This window comes from Anoplolepis gracilipes, chromosome 2 (assembly GCF_047496725.1).
Source record: "Anoplolepis gracilipes chromosome 2, ASM4749672v1, whole genome shotgun sequence".
Classification (NCBI taxonomy): domain Eukaryota; kingdom Metazoa; phylum Arthropoda; class Insecta; order Hymenoptera; family Formicidae; genus Anoplolepis; species Anoplolepis gracilipes.
This window is the reverse complement of record NC_132971.1, coordinates 12,535,001-12,548,689: the sequence shown is the minus strand read 5'-3', so window position 1 is coordinate 12,548,689 and position 13,689 is coordinate 12,535,001. Positions and strand designations below refer to the sequence as shown.

Sequence of the window (13,689 nt, the reverse complement as noted above, 5' to 3'; positions counted from 1 at the left end):
TAGCACCGGCGCTTTATCCTCGTCCGTCGGATACGAGCACGAAAAACGTGGACGTGGACGTGGACTAGGCTTGGCACGAGGGAGGGTTAACTGTTTCCCTGGCCGTCATCGATCCCACGAAATCCGATATCGCCACGAAGAGCGAGACCTGCTGGTGTTACAGTATAGTAGATCACGGGTTTCCTGTCTTCTGTGTTCATAGGTCTGAGTCACATACGAGGTGATTCTCCTCTTCAAGCCAGTCGAGAGAACCGTGCCTGTGTATATGAATAGAAATATGAAATTTCCTACCGCAAGATGTAACAGGAGGACAATGTCACGGCGGCCTGCTCGAGACTAGACGACGTGACTTGTCTCCGTCGCGTATTCTCAAATAGATAAAGGGAGACATACGGTGGTGTCCGTGTATTTTGTGGCGTCTCTTGTGTGGAGATTTTAATTGTAAAATGGAAGAAATTCGCACACACAGTCGGAATAATTCAAAAGATCGTATTCGAATGCTCGTTATTACACACTCAGATTTCTGAAGTAATCTTCCCTTTTTCTTAGTCACGGGAATGCAATCACATGTCTACTTGTAATCTAGTTCATTCAGGATCGATGATAGATCGTGGTAGTCGTCCGTCAACATCATCCCCCGTTGTAAGCGCCTTCATCGAGATGCGCTCTCAGTTCGAGAGAGCGAACGTGTAACTGTTTTTTACGCGCACACATTTGCACAGGATTGGAGGAGACTCGTGAAACGTGAGATGCTCTCTTCAGCCGATAGGACCGTTTGCATCTTTTTGCATCGCGAATGAGATCCATTTTCGCAAGGTGTCGCAATGAGATTGTAATCTATACGTCTCGTCGAGTAGTCAGACGGTTGGAGACACCTCTTGAAATAGATCTACAATTTAAAAGCCGCTTAAAGCGGACGTAAGAGTCGTATCGTAAGATGCGTGAGTGTTTTCCGGTGTATGTACACGGTATTCCAAAATTATTGTGACAATTTTATTTAGTTGTAAATTTTCAAATTATGACTTTTAAGGAATTTTCGTGAATTAAAATATTTAACTAAATCAAATTTTAATGCGCTTACATTATAAAACTTTAAGTAAATTTTATTTTTAATAGTGAACATTATATCAGAACATTAAGTTCTGATATTTCTAATGTGAAAAATTAATAAATTGAAAATCTGAATTAAAAAGTAATGGTGCTCAAAACTGCTCAAAAGAAATTGATTGTATATTCAATAACAAAAAATCTGTAAAGAAAGAAACGAGAGACACGTTTTGGGACGTCTCGTACAATGTATATTCAATAACAAAAAATCTGTAAAGAAAGAAACGAGAGACACGTTTTGGGACGTCTCGTACAACGAGCATCAATCATTCTGGCTGATCCTCTTTCATGCGAAGACGGAAGCTAGAATTTGCAGTTAGCTCTTATACCATGGCGTCAACGGTGCGGCGCTTTGTTCGCTGGTGAACAGAAGTCGTTTTTCAATTAGGAAAAGATACCGGCATCGTCCCACGGTGAAATTGATTCGACGTCGATGTGCGTGAAAGGTCACGTAACGGGATTGATGAGATTATTGGCTCGAGGGGGCTCGCCATTTCAAGTTCTAATGCAACAAGTGAAAATATTTCTGTAAGTAAGGAAGGACGGTTTGACGATCGGATGAAGAAGGAGCGATGATGCAGCTTTATTATTAAACGCAATTTTCGCGATCAATTTTTACGTATTCGTCGACTGGCGAAATACGGCGTTTTAAACATTTCAATGGCCATCCGAAGCCGCATTTGCTAATGAAAATTTAATTTGGAAGCTCTGTATAGATACGATCAAGGTGTTTCCATTTAAATGCAGAATAACAAAGCCAAATAGGTTTTTGTTATTGATATAATACAATTTAAATTAACGATGATAATTTGAAATATGCAATGGCATATACATTGCAAATATGTGTATATTTGTGTCAAATACGAAGAAACAATCAAATTAATTATTTAAATAAAGATAAAGTGCGTGATATTTAACAGAGAAAAGCAAAAGCATTTTGTATGTTTTGTGTGCATAAGAACCTTTTTTTCTTTTTAACATTTATAGAATATTTACTTTGCATTTACAAATATACACACACATATATATATATATATATATATATATATATATATATATATATTTGAAAACAATTTTTGGAACTATTTTTTATAAATATAATGATATATATAATTTAATGATGTAATTTATTGTACAGTTATAAAATAATATGATATCCGAAAGCGTGATAAATAAAGTCATCAATTAAGCGTTCGAACAAAAGATTTGTATCGTATAAATTGTATAATATTTTTTGCAATTTGATACTTATATAAAAGCAAGCATCTTTTAACTTTGAGAGCAAATATTTTAATATTTTTCCTTATATTTTTCGAAATAGGATCTTAAAAAAAAAGCATATCTGTTTCACTTTATTCATACAGATTGTCATGATTGTTGTGAAACTTTTGTGCTGAGATAAAGGGCAGCGAGTATTATGCATTTTTAAATTGAATTGCATTTTGAACTAAATCCCTTTTTTTAAGTTGCACAACATTGTATATAGCATCAACTGTTATCTGACTGCGCGTGCATGATATTTATATTTGCTAATTACCATGATATTGCGCAGATGTTGTTAGCGACAACGAGGACATTGTAGAAGCCTAACATAGGCCATGGTCGGAACAGGTGACTATCCCCACACTATGGTCCGATCGATAATTCACAATTAGGGTGGTCGGTATAGTCTTGTCGGCCCTAATCTTCAAAAGACCTCTCTCCGTGTAATAGTGTGATATCGAATAGCTTCAGCCTCGTTTCCTCCGTGTTTCAGAGCTGAAGACCACCATGAGCGGTCCTTTAAATTCATGAAAGACGAGATGAACACATGAGCAACTCATCAAAGTTAGACTTTGTTACATTTACTGTTAATCATCTGTGCGTTAATCATATAGTAACCAGACGTAATTTTAATTTGTGTTTAATAATAAATGAAAATATTTTTTAATTAAAACTTTTGTGCCGATTGATACAATGACGTGTAAGATAGCGTCGAACAAAAATTTATTCATTATTATTTACTTAAACGTACAATTGTATAAACAATGATTCGTCTTCTTCTCAGTTTCAGAATGAACGTAACGGATATCTATGACGCTGCGACGAGCACCGTGGCAAGCGTCATCGGTGTCGAATCTGGAATAAGACTGAACAAGGCCCTAAGTGGTGTCATCGACGGTGACCTTGATGTCTCGCCGGTGACCTTGTCATCGGCCTGGTCCAGAGTGGCCCGACTTCTGTTGCTGGCCTCTCTCGCCGTCGGCGGGAGCGTGGGTAACGTCTTCATGATATCCGCCGTAGTAGTAGAAGATCAGCTCAACAAACGAGGTATGTTCGCAATTTTTTTTTCACAATTATAAATATAATAAAAATAATAGGTGGACGTAGCAGACTTCATCATATGTAGAGAGAGAGAGAGAGAGAGAGAGAGAGAGAGAGAGAGAACAGAATTCTTTTTCGCGATATAAATTCGAGGTGGAAAATTAAAATGGTAAAGGCGAGAGACATTAGAAAGGATTGAAAGGAGAGCAGGGAGGAGAGAACGGCAGGGAGGCAGTGGTACCTGAAAGAGAATACTCTCATCGACAAATGCAACGACAAAAGTTTTTACTCTATAGAAGTATATCCGACTAAAAGCCATCCTGGGGGTCGTACATTTCCGACATGCCTTGCGACAACGTTCTTTCGTATATATCGTCGCGGTAAGATCTCTTATCTTTTTTTGCGTCTCTACGGACAAAAGCGTCCTCCGTCTGTATCCGGCCGGGAAGGGACATAACAGCAAAGAACGACGTCGTCGGTACAATCTGTAGGGAAGATGGGATCTTCATCGTGCCATTATACCTGCGGCAATGACGAGATCGATTTTTCGTATTATTTGCAAACTGAACTTCTCTCTCTCTCTCTCTCCCTCTTGTTTCTCTTCTCCTCGTAGTAGATACGTCGGCGTGATAATAAATAATCCCTCTTGACGTGTTATATATATAGTATATATATATATATATATATATATATATATATATATATATACATATACATATATAGCACACGTCGTTGTCTCTGCGCTTTGAGACCGACCTGAGATAATTATTATTTGCACGCGAACACTCCGCAAAGAGCATAATAACAATGACTGTAGATGCGACGGAACACAAAGCAATGGAGGTGGAAATGTAATTACATTGTCGCTTAAGTGTATCGCTCTTCCTTTTCTGTCTTATCTTTATATTCAATTTAAATCCGCAAATTTAATTTGTCATAGAACAAGTGGGTCACGTTTGAAGAGATATCTACAAATTATAGACTTTTAGAATTTGCAATCTGAAGTAAGTATTCTCGGCGATAGAAACTCATTAACAAATACAAAAGTCCTCTTAAAAAATGTGTCAAAGATAAAATAATAATTTATTTAAAAAATTTTAATAATACGTTTAAGATACTAAGTATTTTTATTTAATAGACATTAAACATTTTTTTTTATAAAGATTGTTTTCAATATATATTTTATTTTATTCTATCCCATATACACACTTGTCTCAAATATAATTATCATCTGTCTTGTATTTTTTTTTTACTCATATTTACTAATATTTTTATATATATGTAGTTTTTTACAATTATTTATATAGTTTTTTATATTATTATATTTTTATTATTCATATTATTTATATGGTTTTTTATATAATTACTTATATAAATAATTTATATAATTTTACATAATTATTTATTACATATATAGTGTCGGTCACGCAAAAATATTGCATCATCCCTAAAAAACGCAAGTGAATAATGAAATTTTTTATTTTTTCTCTTCAGTTATTTTGTTCATGTTTATAAAATTATTAAAGCATAAAATGACAATATAATTTGGTAATATTTATACATGGTTTTGTTTATTAAAATAATGACTTTCCTGTTTCGATAAGTGATGCAATACTTTTGTCCGGTAGTGTATATACTTATATATCATGTATAAGCTTTCTGGGAAGACTTGGTGTCCCAGAGCAGCGAATCAATTTTACTTTACTGTACTTTCTATCTCTTTAAATGGACTTTTTTTCTCTTCTTTTTTCCTTTTCTTCCTTTTTCTTCTTCTTTTTCTTTCTCTTCTTCTCAGCACTCCAATTTGTCGAGTTTCTCGGTTTTATAACTGTGTACTGTCACACACTGGCCAGCCTCGTAATTCTTATTGAAACGTCCCGAAACATTTTTACCGCTATTTTATTCCGCATGAATCTCGACAGTGGCGCAAATAATACCGACTTTCGTTCGTCTGAAACTATTCACCGAGAAAATCTCGTTTCGTTCTACTCGTTTTGTCAGCCATAAAGTTCTTTTAATGCGCAGTTTGCTGTGATGTGTCGTCTCTCGTGACTCGTGATGACAACGAGAAACTTTGGGCCATTATTATCGCGATAACGAAAATTAACCTTCGACTTGTTCGTGATTGTTTCTCGATTTTGTTTTTAGTGACTATATATATCCAGACTCGACAATATGATGAATGTGAAAGTGTTCTCGGGGGGAGATGATGCTCTACAATCATTTTCGCGTTCAATGCGTCTGCTCCAAGTATGGTATAAAATATTGATATCGGTCGTGAATGAGGGTACATGAATCGTTATTCTTTCTGAAACGCAGAGAAATGATGGGAATACATGTATGTATTTTTACATTACCAGTCATCCGAATTGTCTTTGAGATATATCACTCTCGTTTGCTTATTTCTTACATTCACACTCATATATTTTTTATTGGTTAATACTTTGAAAATAACGTAGCGATGAGAAAGAATATAAGTTATAAACTAGATTTTTTCTTTTTATCAAAAAGAGAATATGCATATAATTTTTTAATTGATTTGTTTTTATCGATATTATAACGTAATCAAAAAATTTAAATTTTTATCGCATTAATTTAGTATTTTTTTATCATTATAATACGAGCATAATTTTTTTTATTTTGAAATTATTTAATACAATTTGTCGTAATTTAATATTCTTTTTTACACTAAAAAATCTCTACAATGTTTGCGTTGTCTTAAAATAGTTATCTTAAATTAAAGAAAAAAAGAAAAACTTAGATTACATGTATAAAACAGAAAGTTGTTCTCTCGTAAAAAAAAAAAAAAAAAAATCTATTACTAGGAATTTTGTTGGAGCTACTATCAATTTACGCGAATGGCCAATAATAAATAATACAGAAGCTTGGGTATGGATGAGACATCGTGGGACATCGAATAAGCTTGTAACGAGATTGAAGTTTTAATGTGCCGATCGCGCGCGCAATTTCGAACTTCACGATCGTCCCTTTCCAATAAATACGTCCGAACGTGACGCGACGGCAACTGGCCTGTCTGTAGCCGGAAATCCGGCCCTAGCACTAGCGATTCCTCCTTTTTCCGCCTTGCATCGCCACCGCCGCTACCCGGCAGGAGAAACCCGTCTCCGGGTGTGGAACTCGAGAGAGAGTGGGAGGGGGGGGGGAGGGTGAGGATCGCGGGAAATGCTTTCGTGGATGTCCGTTCGTGCCTGACGTAAACCCCATTTCCACTGCGGACGTGAAGTGTCGGACGGACTTCGGCTTCGTTTGCGTGAACTCTGCCGGCGTGGCGTGGCGCGGCGCGGCGCGCGGGCATAGATAGAACTCGTTGGAAACAAAAAGCCCCCGTACCGCAGCACCAGGGTCCACCGCGATGCCCGGTAACCCGAATGGCGCCGTAATGGATTGCGCAGTCGTGGGGGTCCCTCTATAAGGGTGTACACGGATGAGCGAGTCAATTTCGCGGCGCGTAGCCGCACGAGCGGGCCCGGTTGCCGTATAACTCTGTGCTCGCCTCGTATCTAATGCCACAACGAGAGAACGCCGTTCTATATCTTCCACTTTCTCTCTCTCTCTCTCCCCCTCCTCTTTTCCCTTTCCTCCTCCTCCTCCTCTCAGTTCTTGTCTCATCTCGTCTCGTCTGGGGGTGCGCTCCCCCTTGGAAACCCCGATCACGGAGGCGGCCGAACGCGGTGAATCCCCGCTCTGGTAATGCGAATACTTCGGGTACTCCGCGGTGCGGTTGGCGAATAGTTCGGTTCGGCGCTCGTGAAACGGCCGGAGCACACAACGAGAGAGGAGAGATGTGAAACGATGGAGTCTGTGCGCGGCGTGGGCTGACTCGGGTAAATCGATTAAAACAAATTCTGATCAGAGCGCGGATTCATTCGGTACGTAGAAGAATACTCCAGGGGGGGAGGAGGGGCGGGAGGGTAAAGGGGGAAGGGGGAGGGGGTGGTAGAGAGAGCACGTTCCCATGACGATGCTGCGGCACTGCGGCTAGACAGGGGGGGTACACCCTGTGGATGAGAGATAGAGATATAGAGGAGAGAGGATGAGAGATAGAGAGAATCAATTTCGAGGTGACGCCACGGAGCGCTGATGCGGGATAATTTATTCCACGCATCAACCGCTGAATCGATCGGATCTCTCTCGTCACACGCCGAAAACGTACCGCCGGAAAATGCGATCGGCGAAATGCGGGCGAACCGCGAACGCGAATGCGACGACTGACTGCAGGGGCTTAATTCGCTGATATCTGAAGAGAGAACGAGAGAACGAGCGGTCCCCACTCGCCCCAGATCGAGTCCCTCTTGATTCCTCTCCCCCTAGAGTTTTCGTCTACCTGGCTTTGTCAGAGAGAGAGAGAGAGAGAGAGAGAGAGAGAGAGAGAGAGAGAGAGAGAGAGAGAGAGAGAGAGAGAGAGAGAGAGAGAGAGAGAGAGAGAGAGAGAGAGAGAGAGAGAGAGAGAGAGAGAGAGAGAGAGAGAGAGAGAGAGAGAGAGAGAGAGAGAGAGAGAGAGAGAGAGAGAGAGAGAGAGAGAGAGAGAGAGAGAGAGAGAGAGAGAGAGAGAGAGAGAGAGAGAGAGAGAGAGAGAGAGAGAGAGAGAGAGAGAGAGAGAGAGAGAGAGAGAGAGAGAGAGAGAGAGAGAGAGAGAGAGAGAGAGAGAGAGAGAGAGAGAGAGAGAGAGAGAGAGAGAGAGAGAGAGAGAGAGAGAGAGAGAGAGAGAGAGAGAGAGAGAGAGAGAGAGAGAGAGAGAGAGAGAGAGAGAGAGAGAGAGAGAGAGAGAGAGAGAGAGAGAGAGAGAGAGAGAGAGAGAGAGAGAGAGAGAGAGAGAGAGAGAGAGAGAGAGAGAGAGAGAGAGAGAGAGAGAGAGAGAGAGAGAGAGAGAGAGAGAGAGAGAGAGAGAGAGAGAGAGAGAGAGAGAGAGAGAGAGAGAGAGAGAGAGAGAGAGAGAGAGAGAGAGAGAGAGAGAGAGAGAGAGAGAGAGAGAGAGAGAGAGAGAGAGAGAGAGAGAGAGAGAGAGAGAGAGAGAGAGAGAGAGAGAGAGAGAGAGAGAGAGAGAGAGAGAGAGAGAGAGAGAGAGAGAGAGAGAGAGAGAGAGAGAGAGAGAGAGAGAGAGAGAGAGAGAGAGAGAGAGAGAGAGAGAGAGAGAGAGAGAGAGAGAGAGAGAGAGAGAGAGAGAGAGAGAGAGAGAGAGAGAGAGAGAGAGAGAGAGAGAGAGAGAGAGAGAGAGAGAGAGAGAGAGAGAGAGAGAGAGAGAGAGAGAGAGAGAGAGAGACAGGCCGCGATATTTCATCCTATTAACCGGCAGACGGAGGCAGTGGTGAAAAAGGCGGGCGCGCCTTCCCTTTCCCTTCCCCATCGAAGCGCGGACGGTGCAATTTGTCGCGTAATCATTTTTATCGCAGGCGGTGTAATATCCTCGCCAAAGGCGCGAACACGTTTGCGGCCGCCGTGCGAGCCGCCGGGGCTGGCGTGTTGATGCGATCACGCGTTTCGCGCTTCCCAAAAAGCGACAAGTCCGAAGTAACCCTCGGTAAAAATGTCACTTTAGCTTTGGGGGAGCGAGAGCTGGAAATGTAATTTATTTTATCTGGTAGAGCGTTCTTCCAGATATTCTTAATGTTGTCGGCTTTAGGATTATTAACTCTTCAATCGTTACAAACGTACTGATGGTAGGAGAGTTTTGTTTTGAAAAATTAAGTAAGAGCATGCAAAAGTTTTCATCAATAATCGATAAGCGTCTCTCGATATTAATATATCATGTTTATATTTCTTTAACTAATTAATATGAAAATGAAAATGTGCAGTGCGTTGCAATTGCAATGTAACTTTTTTTGGAAAAAATGTAAAAGAAAATAATACAATTATTTAAAAATTCCTTTATTGTGTAATTTAATGCTAATATTTTATATTTTAATGACAACAATGTAATGAGACTGTTTTCGCATGTACTGTTTATTTTTTTTGTTCGATAGATTTGCAAATAAATTATTGTATAAAAATAGACGCATAAATAATACGTTATAATTACTAGATACTTTATTACATAAGAGTGCTAAGTAGGTTAGCATGCGAGATAAAAATGTCGAGAAAAAAAACTAAATTATACGTGGTGGACTGTAATACTAATTCACCATTTTATCTGTAATTTATAAATGTTGATAACTCCTTAAAAGTGCTTAATTAAACCGCGCGCGCGCGCGCGGTTACAATCGTGACGCTCGGCTGCTCATAGCTATATATTTACGCGTTTTCTAAGTAATTTGAATACTTGATATCTCTACTGCATCGTTTTACATCGACGCAGGGCGTTATCCCATTGTATGCTGTGCGGTATCTATTTACATAAGGAAACCATAGTAAATGAAAATTTGTCTTGTAAGGGTGAGCGAAGTTTCAGCTTCGCTACCCCGCAGGGTAGGACGGGGAAAATGTGGCTGTGCTCGTCGGAGGAAACGTATATAATTATAATAATTGCTGCTCGTGCGCGAATGCATATGTATGCGACCTGGTGATTGACTAATGAAAACTTCATTTATTCCCGGCGTCGAGAAATATCGCGCGATACCCGGGCCTCCTCGTTTGACGGACGGATCGTTAAGCTCGGCACGAAAGCTCGAGTACCTTAGCGTTGTGCGCTTGGCGTGAAAAAAAAGAAACGAATCTTATTATGCACTTTATTACTCATAGAGCGTAATGCGAGCGAGCGTAAGGTATAACGTTCGTTCCCTCGTGCAACCTTATTATAGCGTTATACTCCCCTAAGGACGTGCCGACGTACGGATATTATTTCCTATTTCTTCGTGTGTCTTCGTCGGGTATTGATCTCGGGGAAATCCCTGAGAATCGAGGGAATATATCCCGTCGTTGTGGGAGGGGGGAGAGGGGGAGGCAACGCGAGATAATGCGGATATTACGCTCTTTCTTTCCGCGACTTTCTACAATTTGATATTTCGCTTAACCGAAGGTTCTCTATGTATGAGCTTATGAAACGTTATAATTCGTACTAACAGGTACTGCGACTGCACCGGCGGTGCCTTCTCAGCCACGTTTTAGTAGCCTGTCGTCGGTCGAATGACAATAATCGTAGTTACACGACGGAACAAAGTTTTACAGCCGGCATGACCGTTCGTTTCGGTCGACATCGTTTTGTAATTACTATGGCTTTTACGATTCGCCCAGAAGAAAAGAAGCCACGACCTCTGATATTATGCCCCTGTGGACGTACGTTGATTAAATGTAGAAGATTGAGACCGGCCCCAGAATCTCTCCGGTGAACATCAAGCGCTCCTTTAGCTTGCGGGGCGCAAAGCTGCAAAAAAAATCCAAGATTTTTCAGTCCGCGTAATATAATAGCTTGGCACAAGGGTACCCGATCGAAGGCTGGCACTTTTGCCAACGGAAGAGGAAGAGCGTCTTTGACGCTCTTGGCAGTACAGTCGAATTCCTGGCGTCGTGTGCGCGATAGATCGGTATGTATCCAACACGATTACCCTGTGAATTTATATCACTATCCGGGAATCCTCTTCGGACGGCGTGGTTCGCGCGCGATCGATTGGAAACGGCAAAGTCTAACCTAGTGGATTACATTTTAGACGGTAAATTGTAGCTACTGCGAGAACATAAAGTTGCGACGAAACGGTCGAAGAAGCCTCAAAAGACAAATGAAACCCCTAATTTACACGCATTAGTGCAATCTACTGTCCGGTCCGCCCATCGCGTGATACAATCGCAGCATTAAGGTATTAAAGCTGATATTGTACAGAGTTCCCCCAAGCTCTCGCAATATACGCGGGGATATTCACGAATAACGACAGAATTTGCAATATATAAAACTACTGTCAAGTTTTAATCATGGTGCATTGTTAAATTTCTTTGTAGAATGTGAATTTAAATTATCACCGTCAATGCTATATAATCTGCTTATGTTGCAAGAATCTCAAAAAAATTATTCGAAGTAAATTTTTTTTTAAATTTCACTTGTCTATTAAATGAGCTGCTTATGTTTTTGAAGAGAGGGAACCAGGAGTGCATATACATATGTATATGTTTTTTTTTATTTTACTAAAGTCAATACATTAATTTATATTTAATTAATATATTAATGTATATATATATTTAGAAATTTATTAAAGTTAATACAGGATGTTTCAGGATTAAATGTCCTAATATAAAATATGAATTTAAAAACTTCAAACAAAAAAAAAATTTCCTCTTAATGTATGCGTAAGTAAATGATTTGTTTAAGAGATATTGACGTCTAAAGTTATGGGTAAGAATGATAAAGTTATATTATACAACTGCTAATACAAACTTGTTTTCAAAACTGTACAAGTCAATATTATAAAAACGATACACAAACACTATATTGGCATTACTATTAAAATAATTTTATTATTTATTCTATTAGAATAAATGTGAGATATATAATGATGTTTTTACAAGAGAAAGACTCCTAGGTTTCTTTTCAATTTTATTGAAAAAATTTGATAAATTTGTAGAGGGAGTCAAAATATTCGATATAAATTTTTTTATCGGTAACCAAATGTTTAAGAGGTAAAATTAGCCCTCGAAAATTGGCTAAATTTTCACTTTTCGACTATAACCTCGGAACGAAACATGATAGCATAATTAAATTGTAAATGTACAATATGTACAGAATTTTAAAAACTGGTACAAAAATTAACTTTTTTATACTTCTGTATAAAAATACTTTTATACTTTTTGTATAAAAAATGTGAGTTGTGAAACTTAACTTTTTAATTCTTACTTTCCTTTAAACATGTTTGGTTGCCGATAAAAAATACGCATCGAATATTTTGATAAACTCTCTACAAACCCATCAAGTTTCATCAAAATTGGAAAGGGATACATGGGAGGTTTTTTGTTTGTTTGTTCGTGTCAAATAAACTGAGAAATGTTACTGGGAGAGAGAGAGAGTTTCTCAGTGATTTGTCAATATGGTGTTTATGTATCGTTTTTATACTATTGACATGTATAGTTATGGAAACAAGCTCATATTAAAGCAGTGTAATAACTTTATCATTCTTCTCCGTAATTTTAGATGTCTAAATTTTTTTTAAACAAAGCGTTTGGAAGTATGTATATCTTCAAAGGAAAAATGATTTTTTTGGTTTATGATTTTAAATACATATTTTAAGTAAACACATATTTCAGATTCTAAATATATATATTTTAACATTTAATCCTGAAAAATTCTGTATATATATATAAATTTTACTAACTTACTAAAATAGTAAAATTTATGTTACTTGAAAAATGTATGATTAATAAATATTAAAATAAACGCTTAATCAATTTAAACATTGCTTCCAACAGTCTTGTGATTATTTGACGAACTTAAGCCAACATTATTTCAAGTACCTCTGGCAAGACCCACGATGTGAACGCAAAAAGTACGAAACGCGCCGACTCTCTCGAGCGTTTCCAGATTGCAAAAACTGTTAGAAGCTAATTACTTTAATGAGTTTCACACGCGGATTCTTTTTTTCCAGGAAACGCATTCCTTGTGAACGTGGCGCTGGCGGATCTGGTGGTGACCGGACTGGTAATACCGGCCTCGGTGATTGTAATCCTGGCGGGCCACGAAGAGTCCCTGGCTACCTGCCGATTCGAGTGGACCCTCGAGGCCCTTTGCTTTTTGGTGACCGTACTGACGTTGGCGGCAATCGCCTTCGAAAATTACGCACGTCTGTGTCTGCCCGCCGAGAGGTATGTGTGAGAGGGTGGAGAGAGATCCGCGTAAAATGGGTGTTTTCGCAATTTAACGCGTCAACTGCCACGTGACATTACGGTGGTGTTTCATTTTCCCATCTATTTTATCCCGGGAACCCTTTTGTGGCTTTGTGATATTCGAGCGGTGATATATATCGCGCGAAATCGAGAAGTTCTTTCTTTGAGAGAACAACTTAACTGCAACTTATTGTTAAGTCTTCAACAATATATTATATAATGTATTGTTTGTGTTCTTGATTGCATTTTCTCTTTCAATCAAAGTATTTTCTTCATTGTGAAAATTTCTTATCAAATTTATATCTTAATATTAATTTATCAATTTCATTCAATCATTTTTAATAAAGATGAAAACAACAAACGCGAAAGATAATAATTTTATCAATTTATATTTTCATATAATATGTAATGTTTTGATATTAAATTGATTTTTTATCTGTAATTTATATATAATGCATAATTGAATTTTATTTAAAAAAATTTAATTTAAATTTTGAAAAATATAATTTTTTAAAATTT

The 13,689-nt window shown here is 38.5% G+C and overlaps 1 protein-coding gene and 1 long non-coding RNA gene across 6 annotated transcripts in view; one reads left to right on the top strand and one right to left on the bottom strand.

Annotated features, from left to right (window-relative positions):
• LOC140676373 (melatonin receptor type 1B) overlaps positions 1–13,689 on the top strand; it is a 176,225-nt gene that overhangs the window by 148,196 nt on the left and 14,340 nt on the right. For 4 of the 5 annotated variants that reach the window (XM_072911364.1, XM_072911363.1, XM_072911366.1 and 1 more), the window contains 2 exons: positions 3,155–3,417; positions 12,933–13,149. In XM_072911364.1, the coding sequence (XP_072767465.1) occupies positions 3,162–3,417; positions 12,933–13,149 (473 nt within the window). In that variant the 5' untranslated portion in view covers positions 3,155–3,161. Of the gene's footprint in view, positions 1–3,154; positions 3,418–12,387; positions 12,516–12,932; positions 13,150–13,689 lie in introns of those variants that run through there. The other variant, XM_072911368.1, reaches the window with a different exon arrangement.
• Positions 1,459–13,689, bottom strand: part of LOC140676374 (uncharacterized) — a 13,230-nt gene continuing 999 nt past the window's right edge. Inside the window, exons 2-3 of the long non-coding RNA XR_012048556.1 lie at positions 2,645–2,887; positions 1,459–1,609 (exon numbers count right to left, since the gene is read on the bottom strand). This is a non-coding gene — a long non-coding RNA (uncharacterized lncRNA). The remainder of the gene's footprint in view (positions 1,610–2,644; positions 2,888–13,689) is intronic.